Genomic DNA, 26,127 nt, shown 5'->3' on the forward strand with positions numbered 1-26,127 from the left:
AATATGCAAATGTGAAACATAAAATTGCAATCCTTTGGGAATCGGACGATTTCGGTCGTAACAAGCCATAAAACAGCGAGTGCCACAAGAGGTACATCGATACAATTTATAATTCGTTCGAGATGCAACAAATTCCTGGCCAAGGATGCGTATTTATTTGTACATAAACACAGTGAATGCGCTAGATGATGCTAAAAAAAAAAAGAATAAAAAAAAATAAAAATAAAAATAAAAAGAAGAAACCAAAATTGAAATATATCGAGAAACAAATATATATATATAAAATATATGAGAATACGAAATTTGAGTTATGCACACAGATAATGCATGGTTACACAGGCAATTTGCATTAAAAATGTACAAGTGGAACAATACGTATATGGGTCGTTATTTACAGTATGCTGCGATCATCGAGAAGATAAATATGAAAAACATGTAGTACATCGAACAACAAACAAAGACGATTCTTTTCCGGAATCGTCGATCGATTTGGTGTGTGGATTTTCATACATACATTGTACTCGATCGATGTAGAAGTGTCTTAAAGGTAGAAAGAGATCGGCGTATTGTAAGTGTCTCATTAGCATATGTCGTCCATTGAAGGAAAGAAAATTTTCGCAAAACGTGTTTCGTTTGATAAATAACGATACGTTGGAGAAACTAGAGCTTTCTATCCTACGATGTCTAGATCGAGAAGAATTAATCGAGTTCATCGCGACGAAGTCGTGGACATTCGTCGATCTTCACGATGAAAAATGTTATATATGAATGAATTTGGTAATTTAAAAAATTATTGGCATAAATTTTCATGACACACGATTTTAAATTACGATTCCATTCGATGCAGCAAAGCACGAAATGAAAGATCAATATACACATCGATGTTTGAAAAAAATAAACGAAAATGTGGCAAAAATGATCGAATTTTGTGCGATTAATAAGTGGAACGATAAAAAATCATTAATAATTAACATTTTTCTCCGTGCATTAATAATCCATCAATAATCAGTGATGGGACTGATGCATTTATCGACAATATACTAAACTAGTTTGATTTCTTTGATGTATTTAAAAGTATCTTAAATAATAATTACAATTTCACTAATAATTCATCTAATCAATCTATCTAAATGATAAAAAATAAACGATACTATTAAACAGTATTTTAAATAATTTTCTCACTCTCAATAAATAATATAAATAAAGTATAATTTAATATAAGTTAAATTACTTACTCATTCAAAAAAAATATATACACTTAATATCTTTATAAGGAACAATCTTTCGTATATACAAATATTTACTAAAATTCTCATTCCTCCAAAGAAAACGTTAATTACTATTCAACTCACTCTCTATCCTCACCATCCATTGCATAAACACCAACTTACTCATTCCTATGCATCCTAATTGAATCTTAACGAAGAAGCTATGCATACCTCTGTCGTAATAATCAATATTATAATATTCATATCGCATACTCAATAATCTCAAAATCAAACTCCTAATCTAAAATAAAACTGCTCTCTAATTTAAAATTAATCTCAAATATATATATATATCAAACAATATGAATATATGTACATTTCTTCGTCTAAAACTTCGTCCTAAAAACCGATTAAAACTATCTATTCATTGAAATTCTATCCAGGTATCACTCCCATCACCATTATTATCGATAGTGGTGGGGAGCGAAGCAAGCCTCGAGGACGAAAAAAATTATGTCTATATGTATTAAATTCGAGGAGAGAGAGAGAGAAAAAAAAAGTGTATATACACGTCTAGAGAGAAAAAAAAAAACTTGGTAGAGATTAGATTGTATTTTAGCGATTGTTTTTTTCATTTGTACCATCTTCATGGTCGTTCCTGTAGGTAACACCCTCGTGGCTGTGGGCACGGCCAAGCCTGTGCAACCTTGCCATCTGGGCCGCAACTTTGTAAGCAGGCGGTTGACGGCACTGCGCACTACCGATTCCTGGACGCATCGTCGTCATCGACGTCATGGTAGTCATGGTAGTCATCGTCGTCATAATCGTAGTCCCAGCTCCTGGGGGTGGAAGAGCCGCCGGTACTCCTAGGCCCACGCCTACTCCTAATCCCGCAGTACCTGAAAACCCTCGACTCTCTTTCTCTCGATCTCTCACACCCCTGCCAATTCTTTGCTGCTCAACAACCGCTCTAACCCTTATCCTCCGCCATGTAATTCATCGCCACTTGCGATTCTGAACGAGCACGACTGGAAACGTTGAAGAACGTCTAACAGTTGTTTTCCAGAGCTAACGGTTTCAAACACGTTTCGAACGGTTTGGAACGTTCGTGTCCAAGTTTACGAGATGTCTGAAAGGTCTATTTTAATTGAAAGGTGAATATTTGACGAGATTGTCAAAAGGATTATATCGCGTGAGATGGATCAAAGTTGCGAAACGTTTTATTATTCAAACGCGTAAAAAAAGTGAGAAAATATTTTTCTCGTTCGATAATTTCTTACGAAAACAAATTTTTCTTTAAAAAAAAAGAAAAAAATTAGCAAGAAAATCTTTCTGTATCTAACTCTTTCATCGATCTTAAGTAGAATTTATTTCTGTTGAAAAAGTCGTAGTCGTTCAGAACACGCTCTCTCTCTCTCTCTCTTGAGAAAGAGAGAGAGAAAAAGATGAGCCGGATTTACAAGGAAACTGTACAACACACACGTTATTCACCGCTAGGTCAACCCAAGAAGAGGAAAGCAGAGAAAACCAGTTAATATATATATATACCCTGAAAAGAAGCCTCGGTTTTCCGTTAATCCCGAGGAAACGCGGTAGAAATACAAAAAAAAGGGGGGAGGGAAGGGAAATAAAAACCGAGATCACACACGATCGATGCAACGCACACCTTTTCTATACGCACGCACGACCTCCTGCATCGTACACGTGTAGAACAGGCAATGATACTCACGTGATTATTAGCGTGCACACGCCAACCCTTCGAGCAAGCGATTAATACGGATTTAAGCATCGGTGTATAGCATATAATACGTATATACGCATATATATATATCAATGAATGCCTCAAAGCCCAACACGTTGCTTCCGGTCGATAGGTATTATCAATGTCAACCATTTCTCTATCTCTCTATATCCAAGAGATTAGTACAGTGTCTCATTTCCCATTCATTGCTAACTGCACTCTACAGATCCATCGCCATAGATTATTAATGATCATACAACTACTTCATGCATAATTCTACGTATACCCGGAAGCAACGCAGTCACAGAGTCGAACGAAGAGTTTCTACAGAGAAGGAAGAAAAGAAAAAAAAAAAAGAAAGGAGAGATCAGCCCAAGTTGCAGGAGAGAAAGAGAAAGAGAGAGAGAGAGAGAGAGAGAGAGAGAGAGAGAGAGAGAGAGAGAGAGAGAGAGAGAGAGATAGAAAGAAACTCAAGACAGGCAAGACAATCGCGGACTCACCTTGAGGATTTTGGGGTTGGTGATGGTGATGATCGTAATAATGTTGGTGGTGATGGTGGTGGTGGTGGTGGTGGTGGTGGTGATGATGATTGTGGTTGTGGTTCTGGTTGTGGTTGGCAGGAAGCGGAGGTAACACTGCTACCGCGTGAGGGAACGGAGGTGCACCACCTCTCAAAACAGACCCTGCACCACACACAGGCCACATACGAAATGTTTCTTTACAAAATTTACAATGATACACCGGTTTCACCGTCGGTGATATCATTTTCCTCCTTTCCATTTTCTTTTACTTTATTTAAAGAGAGAGAAGAGAGACGTTTAGGGAGGATGGATATGATGGAAAAATCTTAGAAATGTACAATGTATTTATACAACGTTATACGATGAGATTTGTACAATTTATTCGAAAGAATTAAAAAAAAAAAAAAAAAAAAAAAAAAAAAAAGAGAGAGAAAAGAGGAAAGAAATAAACTTCGACTTCCTTTATGAACGTGAAGGAAGAAGATTCCTAGAGTGAGTACCGCGAGTGTAACAGATCGCGAAAAATTGGGTCGAAGTTATTATACTATAAATATTTATGTATGCGTGTATGCGTGAATAATGCGTAAAGAAGCGAGTCTCTGTGAGAAAAAGCTTTAAGCGATAAATGTACTGAAAGCGATTGGAACTCCCGGGATAGAAGAAGCGGCTATAAAGCACGTTTACCTATATACGTTTTATCGGCGCAACGCTCGGCTAAACGGTAAATAAATAATGTTACCGGAAAGGATAAAAAAAAAAAAAAAGTGTACGTATATATATCTATAATATATGTAATATTATGTACTACAGCTTAAATTGCACGGAATTCTTTGATCTTAACTACCATACGATAGAAAGAAAAATGAAGATGAGTGGCCATGGGACATACGCTTTTTCTTTTCAACGTTAAAATCTAATCGTGACCCGACAGTGAAACGAATGATTCGAAGGAGTAAACGGATTATGACTGTGTGTAACGGCAAACTGTAATGAGAAAATATTTCAGTTACTTCAATATCAAACGAGAGAGAGAGAGAAAAAAAAGGGGGGGGGAAGAAGAAGAAAATTAAAAAAATAAAAAAATAAATAAATAAAATGAAAAAATAGATAGTTACTCGAAGGATATTCATATATAGTCATCAAGAGACGTATATACAACAAATATCACACGTTTCCAAAACGAATCATTCTCGTTTAACTAACTACAAAAAATATATAACGATACGTCACACACTACTGGAAAAAAAAAAAAAAAAAAGATTTTTTTTTTTATACGATCACTTTTGCGATTATAACAGAGAAAAAAAGGAAAACAGAGACTCATTGAAACAATCGTACCACGAAACGTATTTCACGCAATTCAATTACTGTGTCAATCACATACACGATATATACGTGTCATCAACAACGATAACGTTTTAATTTAAAAGAAAAAAAAAAAAAGTATAAATAATAAATAAAAGATAAAAAAAGAAGAAATTAAAAAAAATTAAAAAAGGCAATTTTATCTTGTTGGACCACTCCAGATTCTTTCTTTGGTTCTACCTTCTAAACTACGGTCTACGGAACGGGCAAAAAAAGGGAACAAGAGGAATAATGAGCACGAGCTTGTGGAATTATTTGATCTCTTTTGGTTCAAGTTTACGTACCTTGCATAGCGGAGTGCCGTCTTTGAGGTGGCGGTGGACTACCACCAGCTTCTACGCTGCTTCCGCTGTGGCTGTCCAGTTGCGTACTGTGACCACTGTCACTGCTCGTCACCGAACCTACGCACACGTCCCCAAGACACTTCTATCACTACACATTCTAACCCAGTTCTCGCCCTGATGCGCCCGCTAACTGCTAATTATCTAACAAATATTAATCGCGTTCATCAGACGCATGGTAATCCGCAACACTCTCTCTTTCTGTCTCTTTCTCTCACTCTCGTTCTCTCATTTGAAAAATCAGAGCCACAACAAACACGCCAGTAACGCCTACGAAAATGTAGCGATTAAAAGTCGCGCTCGCACAGCGTTTGTTTTTCGATGCACGCCTACCAGAGATCGTCTTTCTGTAAACGATTATTTTATTATAACTACTTCTAATAATAAAATGAGTTACGTGTTATATCGAAGAGAAAAGATTGAAATTGAAAAAAAAAAAAAAATTATATATATATTAGTGTCCTGAAAAATGAGATTTCATCAAAAGGGTGATTCCCAGGAGCGATAATTATTTCCTATAATTAAATTAATATTTGAATTGAGAAAAGTATTAAGAAAATTTATAAAAATTGAAATTACTATCTATTTAAATTGTTGATAAAAAGTGATTAGAAAGAAAACATAAACAAGACTATAGCAATAAGATTAAATTACTGAAGGATGATTCACGCGTCCGTATGTCCCATGGTGAGTATTCTAAATTGAAGCTAGACGTGCTTCGCCCTGGGAACAGGACCGTGATGTGTATAACACGGGACGATAATATTGATTGAAAAAAAGCGCGAGCTACGGTAATCGACGTACAAGATGCGTGTAAAATGGATAAGCTAAATATAAACATGGAACATTTATGAATTGCGTAAACGGCTGTGCAGCGTGCATATAAAATGAGATAGTTTCTTAGAATTTGCGAGACCTGACCAATGTGTACGGTCACGAGCAATGAAAGGTGCATTTAATGGTACTTCACGAGATGTGTCTGCTCTTTAGTGTGTCGCAATAAAACAACGTTCAAAAGAAAAATAAAAAGAAGCACCGTGTGATTTATCGATCTAAAGCTAGCAAAATGTATAGAGACATAGAAAAAAACTTGACACTATAAAGTATTCACGTGTACATGTGTGTATGTATGTATAATGTATATCAAACGGTGATTGACAGCATCTCGTTTCGAACCATTTCATGTGTCGAAATTAATCAACTTACCACTGGTCAACGTTTTTCTTAATGGCTGAAGATTGCTCAGGCTGGTTACGCTACTACTTTCAGCACTGAGATCGACAGGTGGTGGTAAACTGGAAGGAGTATCGCTATGGGATCTCTCATGCATAGGAACTCGGCTACCAGATCCTACTCTCCTAGGTGCACCGGGACTAGGCTCCAGTCCGCTGGAATGTAATGCCAATCCCGGCACTGGAAGCGGCGGTGGACAGTGTTTTGGTTGATAGGGACGAGTTTTATGGGGATCGGAAAGCGCCAACATTTTTCGTACTGCTTGTGGCGATGCTGCTCCGAACTTTGTACCTAAAATTAGAATATAATTAATACTTATCATTTTATAAAACTTAAGTCAAATTTCAACAAATAAAATCTTACCTTGTATACTCTTTCTACCTTCGCTAGTGCTGCTGGCACTGCTTGTTGTCGATAGAGTAGGAGAAGGATGTCTCCTCCCTCTGCTCGCATTAAGAGGTACTGCAGTTACTGCGGCAGCTCCCGCGTGAGGTTCACATTCCACAGATAAAGCGTGTAATCGCTCCTCGTCAGTTATTACTTTCATATTGGCAAGGTATGCTTTTACTCTTCGAACCATCTGTGCTTCTTCAAACATTTTTTTCGGATTCGGTGCAGCGGTAGATTTTTTTCGTCTTTTCACCGTAGCTGTCTGTCCTCCTGGACATTGTAACACTGTTAGTAAAAATGAATTATCATATATCTGGCTCTATTTTTATACAATCGAATTAAATTACCTTGATTGCCAGTTGTCATTTGATTTAACGCAACCATGGCAGAACTAGGTGGTTGGCCACCTCTTTCTAACATTATCGATAAATCATATGGCGAAGAACACATATTCGTTAATGTTCTTACTTCTTTTGCGATCATCCTCAGCTTTTCGAAATTCACCAAACCTTCCACTCTAGAATCGTTACCAAGATGTATAAATGTTAAATCTTTCTTCACTACTGGATAAAATGGAATCTAAAAAGAAAAAAAAAATATTCCACGTTATTTCATTATTTACAAAGTAATTGAATAGTAAGATAATTAAAATATGAGAGATAAAAAGAAACTTACTATGGGAGGTTGCGTTTGTTCAGATGCTACCAATTGTCGATATTTACTCATATTACGGCTAGGATCCATTAATTCTTGAAGATCACTAAATAGCCTTTGATATTTACTTGGCAGTTTTTCCCAAGAAGCTCTTAATCTGGATACAGCTCCATGACCCAAACCAGATACAATTGCAAACATAGAATTGAAATTTTTACATTCTTTACACTGCCCTGTTTGTAATAAATAAGAAAATGTTGAAAAACTTATATAATATAAATATTTTAATCGACGATTGTAAATGCTAAAAAACTTACTTGCTATTTTTATAAATTGTTTTATTATTTTACTACGTCGAACGAGATTGTGTTCAGAACAAACTTCTGTCACAACCCAAAACATTTCTCTGTTGACTAGTTCTGCAAATTGCCTGAGCATTGGCACTCCATATCTACTCTTTAATTCGAACAAATCATCCACATATTCCGTAGATTCAATTTGCCTAATAATAAGATATAAATATATTTTCATTATGTAAAAAATAAGTTGCAAAAAAATGAATAATATCATTAACTTACCTGAATATACTGAAATCTTGTAGAGTCAGCTGAATTGCAACTTCAACTGCATTTAATTGTAAGAAATGAACCTGAGATTCGCGTATGAGTTCTGGCGCTTGTTCGTCTGCTACAAAAGTCTCCGAAATACCATTAGTTTTTAAATAATATCGAGAACTTAAACCAATTCGTTCCGCAAGATTTTGCAATTGGTCAGGTAACCTGCGTTGTTTAATCATACCTCCTTCTCCAACACTAACTTCAGCTAAAGAAAAATTCGAACTACCTTCAGTTATACCAAATTCTTGAAGAGCAAGCATCACCACCTAAAATTATCTTATATTAGCACATGAATAGAAAACTTTAATATATTTCCTAGATTAAAATATCTACCTCGTGTGCCGTTGTTTCTTTGTGAATAAGAAGATATTTACAAGTTTGATCAGCTTTATAAACTTTTAGAACATGTTCTGGATAGTCAGGTGCCCTTAAGTCATCATAGCAATACAATGACGTAAGATCAGGATTACTTTTTGAGTGATAAAGATTAGTAGTTTGTGCAAGTCCTCCTGTTCCTGGTGGTGTATGAGGAGGTGCAAGAGGATCATCTACATGTACACCATCACTGTAAATGAATTATTTATTATATACATCCTTGAAATTTTTCCTTAAAATATTTTTTTAAATTAAAAGAAAAAAGAGAGAGAGAGAAAAACATATATTATATATATTTATAACATATTTATAACATATATATTTTCAGCTTACTTAATAGTATTCTTTGGCAGTATATTCATTTTTATGAGAGCTTTTTGTAATTTCTTTTTGGGTCCAAGCGTCATGAATCCTTTATGTTCCTTTTTAGCGTCTTTACAAGGAGAAACGTTAGAATCAGGAATTAATAATGGTACACCACCCACCAAAGGATTCAATGGATTTACTGGAGTTACTGTATCCACATGCGTAGACAACCTCGCACGTGGATCTGATTGTAATCTTGAAATTTCGGATTTGTTTGCTCTTCCCCGCGGTCTTGGCGAATCATCTGGCATCTGAAGCATTTCTTTAAACGCTACAACAGTAATTCATTGCTCGTATAAAAAAAATATAATCCATAAGTTATTATTTCTAGAAGATGCCACATACCAAGTAAATTTGATTTAACAGTTATACTGAGATGAGTAGATCCCCTTAAAATTTCAAGAGCTCTGGCATGATTCACGTGTTCAAAACTTTGTCCATTTACTTCTAAAATTTGATCACCACGTTTCAAACCAACATCTTCAGCCTTTGATTTTTTATCCACTTTTGAAATAAAAATACCGAAACCCCTTTCATACCCCCCCAAAATACTAAAATGTAAGACTTCATCCCTAGTTGGTCTTGCTAATGTTACATTCCGCGTTCTCGCTTTTGCTGCACACGCAATATTTAATAATCTAAAATTTATTGACAAATTGTAAGTAAATGATATAAATACTTACTAATTATACAAAAAAACATAAATTCAGATTAAAATATACCTTTGTTGTCCTTGCATTTTTTCTCTTTCTAATCCAGCTTCAAATGCTTCCAGAAATTCCATCATAGCTGGATCAGTTTCAAAATCAGTGAAATGATTATTTACCCAAAGAAGTACTACACGGGCAACTCTATCTCTGACTTGTGCTTGATCAAACCATTCTAACAATTGACTTGCAACTAACAAGGGACTATCAATAAATGTTCGATGGGTTAATAAGAAATCTTCTATATAAGTAGGATCGGTAATACTGTTTTCTTCGATAAGTTGTAACATTAAACGTTCAGGAGTTCCGCGAATAACTACATGACCCCTGCGTGCTCCGCCATCTAAAGCACCTCTTAACTCTGTTACTAGAATTACTCTCCCATTTTCTTCATGCCGCCTTGTATTTTCTTCTCCTTGATGTTGAATTCTGAAATAATCTGCCTGAGTAACACATACGAACTGACAGTCATCACATCTAAAAAAGTAAATAAATAAATTATGTTAATAAAGTTTTTATTTCATGAATATTAGTAATAATATATATTTAATATAAAACTTACTTTGTTCTCATAACACCTCTATGCAAAAGTCTTTCCATAGTGGGTAAAATTCCAAAACTGTCACCAAGATGCAGTTGTTCAATTTCTCCATTGCTATGCTCAATTTCCACAGCACCATTTATAAGCACACTCCAACTATCTAATTCTTCTCCATCATTTAAAACTATCATACCAGCACGTTCAACTACAGCAAACACCATCACAGCGCACAGCGCTCTTCTTACTGCCAAAGTCATATTTGTAAAGGCCTTTAATTGTTGTGTGAATTCTAAGAGTGTTTCTATATCATCTTCTGTCCTTTCCATAGGATCTTTTTCTAAACATTCTCTGACAGGATCACGGACAGTCAAGCTCTATAAATAAAAAGTAATTTGTTATTTTTATTTATTAAATATTTTAGTATTTAAAAAGTTGTTTAAAAAAAATCAATTACATCCATGCTTTCTGCAAGATCTTCTTCTTCATCACTATCCACTATAGATTCAACAAGTCCTGATAGATCAACATCATCTGCATCTGGATCTGCATCTAATGATCCTTGTACAGATGTCATAGTGTCTGAACCACTATATGCTGAACTTGTGTCACTCGAATGGCTGCTTCTGTTGGACTTTTGGTATAACTCTGGCCTGCCTGTCAGGCCTTGAGAAAACTAGAATACAGAAGAAAAGAAAATCCAATTAATTATTATATTATATTTATTATATAATTATATTAGATTTTAATCCATATTGCACATTTTTTATCAATAATTAATATAAAAATGTTTTGATAATAGTCTATGCAATTAATATATATATTATATAATTATATCTTGTATAATTTAACATTGACATACATCGTGATATTTTTGCATTAATTAAAAATGATCAACATATTCGCTTTGTTATTACTACACTATCAAATATCTAAACTAAAGTGTTTACATTAATGTTCATGCCAGACGATTTTAAATCCAAAGCAATACATTCTTTATCACAATGTATCGGCATAATCACAGATTATAAACAATAGCATAGTGCAATCCAAAATAAAATTATCAATGCACTGTCCCGTTTAATTCTCATACAAAAGAAACCTACGTGAATAACGTGCAATCTATCATCCCCAGACATCGATCTGTCAATTGGTAGGAAGAGGCTGCAAAGAACGGGATCAAGAAACATGTAAGACAAAAACATGGGTACTACGAGCGGTGCTCGTTTACGGAATAATACCAGGAATGGGCGTGATGGGGACAAGCTCTGTTCTTAAGTTAGGTTAGGTTGCCAGACATGACATCACGCACGCAACATCGAGCGATCAGAGAAAACACACGACAAGAAAGAGATAGAAATAGTGGCACGTATGTCTAAACAAAAACATCGTGACATCTGTCATCCCACAATAATCATCAACGATCATCTATGATCTTTCATAATAATGAATTGTTCGTAAGAAATCTTAAGAACGAGGAAAATATCGCTATAAACCAAGGCCATTTTGAGCCGCGGGAGATCATCAGACTCACTTGATACATGCCGAAGGCGTCCATCCTATCGTCTTAATAATGGCACTTGTTCGACACTCTATTCTTCCGTGTTTTAGATCACGAGAAATAATATAAAGAACAACTACTATCCGACCACATTCTCTTTTCGTTACTTGTCCACGATTCGATCGAACTCGCGAAACCCACTCTCATTCGCGAGCGCATATGCCAATGTATATACACGCAACGCGATGTGACCTTCTTTGTGTGCATTTACGAAGCTCGTGGCGCGTTTGGTGTGCCCCGTGTCGTGGGCCGTCAGCTTAGCAAAGTAGCGGACATGGGACTGCCTCTTGTCCCTCCCCCACCCTTCATCCTACCACCGGCATTCCCTTCGAAAGTATAGGGTCACGTGACCCAACTGAGCGGCAAACTCCAGGCCCGTCGCAATAGGAGGGCGCACATTGGGGGGCCCACCTGTAGCTTCTGACCGTGACACTAACAAAAACACTGCTATCGATAACGCGTTGAAAATGTCCTCGAGAAGATTTTTCGTTTCAGCCTACTTGCATCTCATTAATAATCATTTATTACTACATACTATTTCTGTATCCAAACTTCTACATCATTCAACATTTCATTTTGTATTTCTGAAATAGCAAACGTATTGGGAAATAGTTTTTAATTATTGAATTAATTTATAAATTCTTTCATTTAAACTTAAATGAAAACACTAATTATGAAAAATATATTTTTAAAACATATTTTTATGCACATTGTATTCAGATGAAATCTTACACATAAAACGATTTTTCGTAAATAATTAATCATGTATAAATAAGGATAATCAAACATCGATCACACTAAAAAAATTATCATTTTGTATGAAGAAATTATTACATAGCAATTCAACATTATATAAAATTTTCGTGCGTGTATTTGAACTTGCGATGAGACGTAACGTGAGGTTTCATAAAAATCGTTCGTGTGAAACGAGCTTAAGGAGTCGACGGTCGGTCAATCGTCAGTCGGTAAGCGATTGAGAGAGAAAGAGGATACTCGGAGAAAAGAGTACCGGTCTGCTCAAAGCATCCAATACAGCGGATAGTAACTTAAAGGCCACTGGCCGACCCGACGGATGATTTATACGACCCGTTATGTCGTGCCCATGTCTCACTTTTCCTTTTGTCCTGCTCCACAGACTTTCCAAATTGCTTCTCTCATTCAGTTTCTTCCTACTCAACCGAACAGACATTGACATACCAGTGCATGCCACCGATGTGCATTCCACAGACTCTTTAGGGGAAAGACAGTCTAATGTAGATCATCTTATGCGCACGCGTTGTACCGTAACGAACTTTCGATCCGGGAGCGGCACATTGGAAAATTTTAGCAAGGAAAAGCGCAAGTATAATGTACTTTTTTTTATCCGAAATTTATAATTAATTTACTTGATATAACATTGAAAGAACGTTAAGAAAAATTATATATAATAAAATTACATATTTATATCTTGGTAATAATAGTATATTAGATACTGTTATAGATAATAATAGTATAGTTTGTATACTAATTTAAGGGTATTCATTTTTAGAGACTCCAATACAATATAGTTATAAATTATTATAAATTATTTAAGGAGCTAACTAAAATAATTATAATATTTATAACTTTTAATGGTATATTAGAAAAAATTATAACAACCATATATTATTCTAAAATTAGAAGGCGCTATTTTTCTATAGTATCAAAAAAATGAAAGATGCTTTTATTTCATTTTGGTATAGACGAATATAAAATATTACATATTTTCAGAAAAAAATCGAATTTTTTTTTAAATACAATACGGAAATTTTTTCAACAAAAAATTTTCTCTCAATGATCGCTATTTATTCTTCGTGATTTTCACTGTATAAGCATCAATGCAAATAAAAAAATTTACAAACTGATAAAAGTTTTCTTTACAGGGAGAGGGAGAGAGAAAAGATACGCATTTGAAATGCATGAGAAAACATATACAATGAGAATAAAAAACGATTGTTTTAAAAGTTTTATCACCAACCAACTTCCAACTTGATTTCGCCATTTTTTTAATATTTATTCTTTCTCTTTTTTTTTTTTTTTTTTTTTTTTTGATTAAAGAAAATATGTGGGCAAGCAAACGCATCATGGATGACGATATTAAACTTTCTTTCAACGATTTGAACTATGATGACGTGAGATAAATGAACCGTTGCGAGAGAAATGATCAGAAATCATGTGCAAAAGTGCACATGACTTGATTTATCGCTAGATACCTGCCAACTCTGACGGATCGTGTCTAATATGAATACACTTTGTTATCAATTGTGCTATATTCAAACGAGATATATAACTATCTATACAAAAATTTAATTTTTAAAGATTAACAATTTATTGAAATATAATGAAGTAGAGTTATCAGTAATAGAGATATCAGTAATAAAAATATTCTGAATTTTATCAGAATTTTTGAAAGCAAGAATTAGGAAAAATTCGAAGTGGATAATGGGACCAAGATATTTTGGCAATAGAGAGAGACAAAGAAGTAAAATTTAAGAATAAAGCAAGTTATTCAAATTCAAGCATTACAATAAATTTCTTATGGATATATTAAAACGTCATTTCATATCGCAGCAATATTAATAAAAATTTAACGCACTAGCATTTGAAAAAAACAATTAGCCTAAAAGTATTTATTTCAAGAATTTATATGCATAATGCTTGAAGTATATGAAGAAATTCAGATCAAAAAAGGATTATCTGCGTGAATGCGTTCTTAAAATCTGTGAAAGAATGCTCTTACAATTTTTACCTGCAGAGAAAAAAGAGAAAGGTTCGAAAACAGATGTTTACCGTGTCATCGAAGACCAAATTGACCTGTCGATGGTCAGTTATGGGATGAGGGTGCGGTGGTCGATGCATCCTTCCTCCGTGCAGTTCCGGGTAGTCGATCTGCAAAGGAACAATAGGAAAAATAAAATAGAAAAATAAAAAAAATAAAAGAGCAATTACAATTAAATTTTTTATATCTGCAATAATATATACATTTACATTTACACAATATTTGTACATAAATATCCTATTGAAAAATACCAGGATAAATCTTACAAATTTATTCCGGAAAATTTAACTTAAGAGGAATGAAAAATATTTCGTTTCGATCACAAAGGGGTAAATCCTCATCGAAAAGGACGAAGAAAAAAAATAGACAAAAATATATTATTGAAGATCAGAAACTATCTCACAGACATCTAACACACACACACACACATATACACACATTTTCCACAGTAATCTGCAATCAACATTCATCAAACTAACATTTCGCTCTAAATTCGACGGAACTCGAGCGCGGAACCCGAATTCTCACCGAGGTGGAGAGAGGCAAGAGAGGGGAAGAGAAGCGTGTTTCAAATTTCTCGAATGACGAACAACTCGGCCGCAAGAGCAGCCGTGTCGTCATCCCCAGGAACGACACCGTGGCGTTGATAATCTAATCCGGTTCCACCTGCGACTTGTGCAGCTGCGTCAACTTCTCACCCCCTCTCATTGCACGCAGCCTCGTGCCTCTCTTTTTCCGTCAACAGCGTCTCGTTGTTCAATGATGCGCACGAAAAAAAAAAGCAAAAAAAGGAGAACGAAAAGTGTGTGTGTGTGTGTGTGTGAGAGAGAGAGAGAGAGGGGGGATAAAAAGAAAGGGAAAAAAAAAAAACGCAGAGAGACAACGAGATGAGCGTGCCTCGGGGCCGGAACCCGTAGGCCGGACTTCCGGTAGATACGCCGATTATACTTGCCATTCACAGAACCGCTCCCTCGCGACTCGATTGTTAGAGGCGAACAGCATTTAACCAATTTCGGGATGAAAGTTGAATTTCCACCGGTCGACGATACGGTGATTCGATTGGGAACAGCCGATGCGAAACGCGTTGTGCACGTTGCGAAAAATATTGTTCGACACGCCGGAAATTAACGAAACGCCTTCCCTACTACTCGCTCGAAAATATCACGTAGGTACTATCTGTATTTACAGCCGTTACGCGTTAATACATACTCGTATATCGTAACGCTTGACGCGTTGTTTCCAGTGATTTGTAACTTTTAATTGGTTTCTCCTGTGACGTGTAATAATCGTTATGGAAAATTATTTTACAGAAGTTTTATGGATGAATATTTTTATGTATATTGGATATTTCACGCGGATGGATGGATTATATGGCTCTAAAGGGGTTACGTGGAAAAAAAAAAAAAAATAAAATAAAATAAAAATAAATGATTCTGAATAACTCGCGATACCTTCGAAAGATTATAAGTTTGCACATTATACTGGGCAACATTTTCTTTTACATGTTAACGATATTTTAAAGATTCCAATTACGCGAAAGATTCTGTACACTATGTGTAATGTTATTGCATATTAAAATCGAGATTACACGGTAAAATTTTCCTCTTTTTTCCCGAGATATCGGTGCCTTCTGAAAAAAAAAAAAAAAAAAAGAAGAAGAACCGATATGTTTTCGCTTAGGAAATAATTGGTTAAATGAATTTAATTGTATCACGTATAAATACAGATACAATTTTAACAGAATTATAAAAATATTCGTGCATGTACTTAATATTCCAGTACTGGGATATTATTATAGATAATTTTGAAATCACGTTCACATCCCAAAAGGATGTGTAACGTAATATCAATTATTCAACCTGCTAATTAAGTCGGATATAGCAGAAATCTGGATAGTTGTTACGAAATGACTCGTCTATAGCCATGTTTAAAACTAACATGGAAAATCTACATCATCTAATTTATATTAAAACTTGTTTTGCTTGGAATAATATCTCGACTCCTATACAGGATCTTCCAAGATAGCAGGGCACGTATGTTAATTATCGATTATTCGAGGTAACCAGTACCTTATAACCGATCTTCTTCGAGCCTATTTCCCTTCTGAAATCACATCTCGCAGGTATATGGAAAATCATGAAAGTGAAAGTATAAGGATTAATCCAGTCATCGATCACAAAGAAGAATTGGAGAAGAAAGGAATGGATCATTTTTCCTTTTAGTTATGAATATTTATCTAATTGCTAATCTTTGTGAATATTTATGAAGCACATCGTTACATCGTAATTTTCATATATTTATATTTTCAATGTCGATATGTACTTTTTTTATATCACGCTAGTTCACGCTAGCTATGTTCATTATAATATTCACGTATGAATAATAATATTTTCTTTGACAAGTACCGCTCGACGAAAGAAAAAATTTTATTAGGCGAATAAAGTAATTTTTAACATGCTATTTAGACGTTTGAAGGAATTTGACACGAACATTATTTAAAAAAATATTCATGTGTAATTATTTTTGTTATGTTATGAGTTTTGAATACTATTGACATAAAACGTTGTCATAGATGACATAATTTATTATAATGATCAGTTGAACAGAATAATTTGCATTCTCTACACAATATTAAACATATATTTAAATTATTTCATTTCATCATCATATATAAAATTAATTCTCACAATCTTGGAATAAAGATCTTCTTGAATGAAACCGTTATACAATGAATTAATATTTTCCACCAATCAATCATAATTTGCCATTTCCAAAATAATATAATTTAATTTAATTCATCCACTTTTATTTTTCAGTTTTCAAAAAACTGGAGAGGAAAATATCTATGGATCGGTAAACGGTTGCAAAATAATTTCACCATCGAGGCCCAAAAACATTGACCCGATGAAACGAGGGTTTCGCAGTGTCACGGGCAACAATTGCCAAACCTCCTCGTCGAGGTTTCTCCACGTTTGACGAGGAATGACAAACATCGCTGCGACTCGACTCGATTGTTTATAATTCGTGGATTACGTAACGAGAAAGCGCGTGCACATTTTCTGCATCGGTTGCTTGCGTCACGCGTCACAATTCGTGGCTCTCCACCTCGCGAAAATCTCATTTGCGATCCGAGCAAACAGAGCATGGCGCGTGATCTATTTCGTTTCCCTTTTGCGCATTTGTTTACGATGTTCGAACGATGATGGCTCATTGAGAAATCGGTTTCGAGATGTATCGCTTCGCTTGTAAGCCGAGCCTTTGCGGTTCTACAAACACGAGATGAGTTTCCCTATGTGTGTGTTAAATGAGGTAATGATTTTTGCAAAAAAAAAAAAAAAAAAAAAAAAAAGAGAAAGAAAAGAAAAATGAAATGGCAACGATACTAATTGATTTTGATAGCGAGAGAATGAAAATTGAATAAAGGAATCGATTAATGATTGACCTTTAGAAGACAAAGGCTTGGAGATTTAATTGTATATACAATAGAAAAATAGAAAAAAATATATTTAATTTAATTTTTCCACGCGAATGCTGAGATTAAAAGCAACGATAATTTTTTTTTTAAATTTCCTAAGTGAATTGGAATAATTTAATTGGCCTTTCTGAGTCTATCTTAAAAAAAAAAAGGTAAGAAGAGAAGAAGATTATAATTATATAAATTAATGTTTATCAATTTTTAGGTAGAAATGGAAGATTCTCATAAATGTAAAATGATAACGGTATTAATTAATGATAAATATTGAATTGATATAGGAGATTTGTTAAAAAGAGAATTTGTGTAAAATATCGAATAAGCTAATCTATTATTGTGTATCAACAATACTTCGTATTATTCCATCGATAATCGATGCACTCGACAGTTATAAGTGTAATGGTAATTCACTTAATGCTCGAATATTCCAAACCCGCACAATCTCATTAAATGTAACATAATTTGAAAATTCCACCCACTAATCGACGAATTATAAATGTACTTTAAAGTACTCGCAACCACTGCTCCATTCATTTAACTCAATATCAAACGATCAGTTTTCAAACGAGTTTCATGAAACTGATCCTCGAGTACGCCTACGAGTGTGATATTAATCATTCGATTGTCAAATCTTTCTGAACCTTGTAAATCAAGAATTTTCAGCTTATCGACTTTGCTAATTGAGTTTATCTTTATGATAACTTATCGTATTTGTAATTCGATATCGTGATTAATAATTAAAATATCATTGTCTTAAAGAAAAAGTTTATCGATAGAAGTCGAGCCTATTTCATAAAAGATCAAAGAAATTTATTTATCGGAGGAACCAACACATCGAGTGTACCGTTTCAAATTAAACATTTATGTTTATATTTTACAACTTTTCTTATCGTTTGTCATCGCGTTACACATTATTTTCCAACATATAGGCACCAATATTTAGAATTCATTTTATAATCAAAACAGTATGGAATTCAAACGAAATCGAACATGTAAAGAATAATGCGTGAATTTATTTAAAAAACGAGAAGAAAAAGTAAAAATTCCCACGTGTATTACGTATTATTAATTTGTTGCAATCATACCACTTAATGATTACGTTTAGAAAATTTTAATAGAAATCAATAATAATAATAATAAGAAAATACAAAATTCGCCGATTTTTCATCAAAATTATCATCAAAATCACAAAATCGCATGGCATAATTTTCAAACCAAGTGCCGTTTTCAAGTAACCCCCCTCTTCTTTGCATTATTCAATATTTCATGGCGCGTAATCAAATCTTTTCATCTAAATGAAAAACCGACTGACAGATCTCAGGTAAACACGATCTCCGTGCGAAAAGTTCATCCCCTTTCCGGCAATTACGTGGCGCGTCTTCTCACATTCCTTCCCCTTTATCTTCCGCCTCGTCCTCGTTATACATATATTCGAGCTCTGCGTGGGCCCTTCGGCTCCGCGTGGGCGGACGCATACACGCGCGCGTGCAGACGCGGCCGCGCGATAAAACCGATGTTTCTGCCTTGAACGGGATACGACGCTCAACCCGTTTCCATTTCGTTTTCAATAAACCCCGCTTAACCCCGCTCCACCAATCGACTCACTTTCGATCAGGGCAATCGTACTTTTCCATCGATGGAAAAACATCTCGTTGAATTAGTCGAATATATTACACGTTGACCTCCTCTCCATGCTTTGTGACATAGTTCAAGCACGATTTAATTGGAGTATGATGAAAGGAAATACAAAGATAGTACAATTGTCGTATATACGATCGTATGCATACGTGTTATTTTTCTCGGAGAATTCAAAAATATTTTTCAATATTTATCTTTGTCGTTTATCATTTATGTTTTTTTTTCGTCGTGTAGCTTTCATCAATTTTTCTTTCGAGAGATTATAATTATTGGTTAACCAATTATTTTGTTAACAAGTTGATATGTCAAACGAAGAATTGTCGATTCTTTTTTTTCTTCTTCTTCTTTTTCTTAAATGTTTTTTTTTTTTTTTTTTGTTTGTTTGTTGAAACGAGAACGATATTGGAATAAAAATTGGAATAAAAGTTGAAAGGGTGACGAAGAATTGGGAAGTTATCGGAAGTCTGTTAATTAGAAGTGTTGATAGAAAGTTGACTCGTTACGGGAAAAACGTGATTTGCCTTTGATTAAAGAGATTCTGATAATTATTATAATAAAATTATGATGAAAATTAAAATTCTTTGTGCATGGAAAAATTATTATTAAGATTATGATATCATGATTGGAAAAAACGTATTCAATAACACGAAGGAAGAATGTGGAATTTAATTCTTATCAGAATTTTGTTTGTTTACAAGAAAAAAGTTGCAATCGATTAATGTATTTTTACATCAATTGGAAAACTAGGAGCTATAAATAAATTGTATGATGATAATATAATGGTGTATTTACAATACGGAACCGCATAATGAAAATGACGAAAAATCATAATTATTAATTTCTATAATTCTAAAGTAAACATTTATAATAAAATTCGTATCCTTTCTTCGATAATTAAAACATGTATCTTCTAAATTCCTAAATTTATGTATTACGAATACTATTTGATTTTCTTCCACATTCTATCCTTTTATAAATTCACTTCAAATTTTACGCGCTTAATATTACTACAGTTACAACATTACTTGAATGAAAAAACAAAATGGAACACAGTGTATATATTTTAAAGTTGTTTTAAAGTTTCACTAAATCGTTCTATTACTCTCGTGAGCCAATATAATTTTTTCCACGAAAATTGCTTAATCATCGCTTAAACAAAAATAACAAATCCCCCCTCGCCTTCAACGAGGCAATACGATCAAAAGAATCCTACTACACGTCCCATCCATTCTCTCGATTCACATTCACGCGAGTTATAAACACACGATAAATTCAACGTTAAATCACCAACAACTTCCTTCTGCCTCTTGACACAATTTGTAACACATCCAACTCTATTTACCAACATAAAAATTCAAGCAGGTTCCATGAAGTTTACCGTGCTCGATTCATGCCACGAACGCGTGACCGTTAAATTTCGATGTAAATAATTCCACGAAATATATTCGCCTCGTATGTAAATGCACTTTATATACTAGATTTTTTCTTTTTTAGAAAACGAACGAGAGACTTTTCTATCATATAATCGTATTACTCGATTGTGAAATGACACGGTTTGTTAAGATATCGTGACATCAATCTATCGAAATACGAGAATAGTAAAGATAGATAATTGTCGTGATTTCCTTAATTATTGGATCGAGAACACTGTGAACAGATCTGTGTCATGTACAAACGTCAATTGTGATTCAATGACGTTAGAATTGCCAAGATAAAATAACAGATTTTAAAGATTTTTGATATAAATTGATATAAATTTTTACCAGTATTATAGATTAATTAATATTTATTTGAATATGTTTAAAATTAGTGTTCAAAGATTTGTGGATGAGAACGTGTATATATTTAATTTTTGCCTAGCTCTTTAATTACAGTCATCTATGTATTATATTTAAGACATGTCATGAGTCGATAATTTCAACGTTAATGTTGTATATTTATGCAAGAAGAAAACATATTTTTCATACAATGAAAAATGATCAAATAAATTCAAAATTATTCTATTCAAAAAAAAAAAAAAAAATGAATTATTATATTTTTCTTCGTGAGATCATTCATACTTTATTAACTATTTAAAGAACGTATTGACAATAGCATTGATATAAATAACATTTTTCAACAACGAGTTTAAAATTAAACAAACCTTTGTACATTAATGTTATATTCATGGATAAAATAAAATAAAAGTTAAGTTTAAAATTTGCTTGCTAAATAAGTAGAACATTACTCCAGATCAAAATGCCTATTTAATTATTAAACCAATCTTTTTACCTCGTTCGAGACGATCGATAAGGGCCTCGGTGTTCCAGGCCAACTTCTGGACAACGAACGACCTTTCCTCTTCCTCACGATGACCCGAGGTCGTCCGGTCCGATTCATGTGCTTCAACATTTTCGTAGATCGAAACTTTTCCCTTTTGTCGTTCAACCACTATCTCCAGTATCCATTTCACACCGCACCTTCGAGCACACCTTTGTCCCTCGTCTCGTTCATCACTCACACCACTACAGTATATTACCTTCAACTTCAGACTCTCCTTCGACTTTCCAAACACCACTCGATAAAATCGACCAACGTGTACAATTCCTCTAACGTCGATACGTTATCACGTATTACTTCGTGCACGGAATAATAAAAAAAAAAAAAAAAAAATCACTCGAAGAATAAAAAAAAAAATCACAGAGAAATAAAATTTCTCCACGAGTGCCCCTTTCACTTTTTAATGCCCGGGTTCTGGATACCGTTTAAAAAACTGTAATACAGGTCTCCTAATGGAACTATCAATCGTGCGTATACGCCATTTCACATCGTGTTTTCACCTCTCCTCTTCATCCTTTTCATAAAACAATAGAAAGAAAAAAAAAGCAAAAATCACGTAATCTTTTCGAAATAATCGATAATTTTAATTGTATTAACACCACTACTGGATTAAGATCCACGGAGGGAAACGTGTCAAAAGTAAAACTCGCGCTAGACGACAGGCGTGCGACGACAGGCTGTCCTCGTTAAAATGGCACACTTCGAGACGGCCGCTTAATAAGTCGGCGATAGCCGATCCGCGATAAAACGTTCACGGTGAATCGATCGATGTATCAAGGTCGAAATATCATCGGATTAACCGTGAAAAAAGAGGTTGGAAGAGGTTAAGGCTCGCCGGAGTCGGAGGGGAAACGGTATAGGAGATGTAGACGCACGGTGCCGAGCGCATCGCGGGTCACGATAAACTGAATCGTTCACGATTCTTGAGGGCCAAAGAGTGACTCGACCAGTCACGTGACTACGCACGCAGTGACGTAGGCCAGCGATACTTGGCGCTGTCAGATCGTATGGGACGGCGTAAAATGGGACGCGTGATAGCGTTTATCGTGGGCTAATGGAGCGTTTCACCGATAGAATAACTCGCGGCTTTGACAATGCTGAATGACCGCGATCGAATCGATGAGGAATTTGTCGAGATTCGATGGGAGATTTTTAATTAATTTTCGGGATTAAATTGGCGAATCGGAAAAAAATTGGCGAATTTGCTTGGGAGGGGATACAAACAGATTCGACATTTAAGTTTTTTAAATCGAGAGAGTTTATGAAAATATGTGATTAAAATATTCATCGAATTTTTTTCTTTAAGAATTAAGAGTTGTTGAAATTTGACGAGATTGCGTGATAAGAAAGAACGAAAATAATTTTAAGAAATTTTGACGAGTTTGAAAATAAATAAATATATCTTATAGTCTTAAAAAATTTTTGTTTGCGTGGATTACACGCGACGAGATAAATTACATCCTTGAAATAAAATCTATATTTACTAGCGATGCTAAAGTTCGAAAACAAAATTTGAAAAATCTACGATATGAAATGAATGAACATTTTTCGAAAATGATGAAAAATGGTGTCATAAACTATCTCATGAAATACTTTTATGAATCCAAAAATTTAAAAAAAAAGAAGAAAGAAAAAGAAAGAAAGAAACCACAAATATAAAATATTCATAAAATCGCGTATAAAAATTTCAAGAAATATGAGAAAAACGAATATTTTTACATTATTACGTTGCATTATCATAAACCTCGAAAGACCTAATCGTGAAACCTTCGTGGCAAACCCCGTCTCATTTTATACTGCTATAACGTCAGAATACTAAAAAACATTTCATCTCTCGCATAAGCATAAAAAAAAAGGCATCACATGCTTCATTACAACTAACACCATCGTAAAAACCTAACAAGAGGAGAAGAGCGCAGAACACGGCTAAAAATGCACGCTAAAACTGAAGTGTTCTTGAAAAAGAAAGTATGCTGTGCCGACCATCGACCCTGTTCTAACAAAATTCTGCTTCTGTGTGATTTTTATGGAGGCCCGGTGACACATGGTTTTGAACACGTGTCGCGTAGAAAGCGATGCCGGATCGGCGGCGTCCCCTGTGAAAAATTTGAGACGACTCTAGATCGAACGAAGCTAGACCTTTCCATGAGAGATATTCTACGCAGAGAAATTTCTACGATTCAAATAATCTATGCAAGAAGATAATAATTCTAGTTATACATCGGAAGAGAAAATAAATTAGACAGCCACTTGCCGTCCAGAGAAGTGAAAACCACTGTGCAATACTTGGAAAAAACTTGACGACGTTTATTTTAAAAAGAATTCAAAAGTGGAAAGAGAAAAAACTCGAAGAAACCTCGAATACTCGAACATCCAATTATCCACCTCTCAAGAATAAAATCTCAAATCACTCAAACTCGGCCAAACCGCAAACTCCGTAACTTAATTTCACCTGTCGCTCCTCGATCCGTCCACCAATAATCTCAAACCGAAAATCCAACCAACCCAACCTAACCAATTTCTCTTCTTTTCAGAACAACCTCTACAAGAGACTCTACAGACAAAAAGCAAGTGCAGCGGGGAAAAAATCCTCCCCTTCGAGTACGAAGACGAGCGACAACGGTCGCCAACGTCCTGAAATATTTACACGGATGTGAATATCCATTCCAGCGGCTGCACAATTGTTAAGACGAATTAATAAAAATGCGACGCGGTTCGGTGACGGATGCGGCCTCAGGGGTCGGTCGCAACGCGAGAATTTGTACGCCCGCCATGGTGCGTATACGGATGCGTACACCACCGACGAGCTAAAAATTTCCTACTCAGGCCGGACCAACAGGAGGCGAGGAAGGCTTGTGGCGCGTACACGGCGAGAGAGCGCGCGCATATTCATACGCGTTTCTCGTCGGCTGTCTACTTTATTTTCGGTTCTTCCTGCGGCCCCTCGTCTCGACACCATTGGCGTCACACAAGCCGGCCAAACGAAAAACTCGTTGCGAGACGAGAAACTGCGCTCGTGAAATTCCGTCCCGACAACGAACCCCTCCTCCTCTCCCCCTCCTGTTTCGCGAAACTGTCTCACACTTCTCTCTCTTTTTTTTTCCCCCTCTCTATTTCCTTTTTCTTTTTTTTTTTTTTTTATTTTTTAGGTTCTATGTCGCGCTCCGTTTCTCGAAAGAAGGGCTTTTTCCCTCACGCCTTGCACGGTGTACGCTACGTCTATTTGCTACTAGAAAATTCTAGCACATCGGATGCAAGAGGTGAAGACACGTGAATAGATTTTGGAGAATGATTTTTGAAGAAGAGAAGAGGATGCGTGGGTTTAAGGTTTATAAGGGGGAAGGGGTTGTGGCGATGTTTATTTATTTGCTATATTGGAATTATTTAAATTTTTCTGGAACAATCTTTAATTCACTTTTTTTTTTTTTTTTTTTTTTTTTATAAACTAACTCATCGAAGAGAGATTTTCATTTCCTCAATCTCAAATGGAAATTTTTTTTCTATAAAATCTATAACACCTAAAAAAGAATTTAATTAACGGTGGAAGAATGTGAAAATATATTCTTAAGGAAGAGGCCATTTTTTTGTCCAACACAGGTCAGGTATGAGTTATATTTTTGAGAAACTTAGAAATTTGTCACGTTGACGATTCATATTTTTGTGATTATTAAAAATGTATGATTGGAATTAATTTTGGATTTTATATTATGAGATACACGAGATTCATTTATTTAACAATTATATAACCGGTTTATCTAGGAAAAGAGAAAAGAATTTATTGCTTAGTTGCTGCACTAGTTTCGCGAGTGGAAAATTTTTTTGCGGCGAGCACGGCACAGATATATAAAAAAAAATTAAGTAGAACATTGTTAATTAGATTTGAATAAAATCCACGAGTTATACAATATGTAATAAAGATATCGAAATATCTCGTTCCTTTTCTCGTCAACACGAGCTTTAATTATTTTCAATTGAATCGCGAAGCTGAAAAAAAATTCCAACCTCTTGTTTCGAACTTGATTTCCAATTCTAATCACATTTATTTCCAATAAATTGCACTGCAACATCTTAAACCTGAAGAATGCGAACACAAAACAAAAGAAATATGAGTAAGCCAACGTGATATCTTCAGCTGATTAAATCGATAACGAAATTGCAGATAAAAATTGTCATTCCCGACAAATTAATAACAAGTCTGTACAAACAAATAGCTAAATTTTTCTGGAACAATCTTTAAATTACTTCTAACCTATTAATTCACTTTTTTTTTTTTTTTTTTTTTTT

At 34.7% G+C, this 26,127-nt stretch overlaps 1 protein-coding gene and 1 long non-coding RNA gene across 12 annotated transcripts in view; one reads left to right on the plus strand and one right to left on the minus strand.

Moving 5' to 3' along the window:
• LOC122719923 overlaps positions 1-17,722 on the plus strand; it is a 33,892-nt gene extending 16,170 nt beyond the window's left edge. The window contains exon 3 of the long non-coding RNA XR_006347700.1: positions 17,231-17,722. This is a non-coding gene — a long non-coding RNA (uncharacterized LOC122719923). The remainder of the gene's footprint in view (positions 1-17,230) is intronic.
• The window catches only part of LOC122719920 (rap guanine nucleotide exchange factor 2-like), a 202,153-nt gene that overhangs the window by 5,174 nt on the left and 170,852 nt on the right, over positions 1-26,127 (minus strand). For 3 of the 11 annotated variants that reach the window (XM_043946186.1, XM_043946192.1, XM_043946183.1), the window contains 15 exons: positions 14,426-14,524; positions 10,514-10,732; positions 10,081-10,433; positions 9,534-9,995; positions 9,157-9,449; positions 8,779-9,082; positions 8,404-8,635; positions 8,032-8,336; positions 7,771-7,955; positions 7,475-7,686; positions 7,147-7,378; positions 6,773-7,084; positions 6,383-6,700; positions 5,120-5,236; positions 1,850-2,107 (listed from right to left, as the gene is read on the minus strand). In XM_043946186.1, coding sequence (XP_043802121.1) covers positions 1,850-2,107; positions 5,120-5,236; positions 6,383-6,700; positions 6,773-7,084; positions 7,147-7,378; positions 7,475-7,686; positions 7,771-7,955; positions 8,032-8,336; positions 8,404-8,635; positions 8,779-9,082; positions 9,157-9,449; positions 9,534-9,995; positions 10,081-10,433; positions 10,514-10,732; positions 14,426-14,524 — 3,901 coding nt within the window. Of the gene's footprint in view, positions 1-1,849; positions 2,108-5,119; positions 5,237-6,382; positions 6,701-6,772; positions 7,085-7,146; positions 7,379-7,474; positions 7,687-7,770; positions 7,956-8,031; positions 8,337-8,403; positions 8,636-8,778; positions 9,083-9,156; positions 9,450-9,533; positions 9,996-10,080; positions 10,434-10,513; positions 10,733-11,590; positions 11,761-14,425; positions 14,525-21,795; positions 22,981-26,127 lie in introns of those variants that run through there. The other 8 variants (XM_043946191.1, XM_043946190.1, XM_043946188.1 and 5 more) reach the window with 8 other exon arrangements.

This window comes from Apis laboriosa, unplaced genomic scaffold, assembly GCF_014066325.1.
Source record: "Apis laboriosa isolate Shangri-la unplaced genomic scaffold, ASM1406632v1 scaffold9_cov152, whole genome shotgun sequence".
NCBI classification, from domain to species: domain Eukaryota; kingdom Metazoa; phylum Arthropoda; class Insecta; order Hymenoptera; family Apidae; genus Apis; species Apis laboriosa.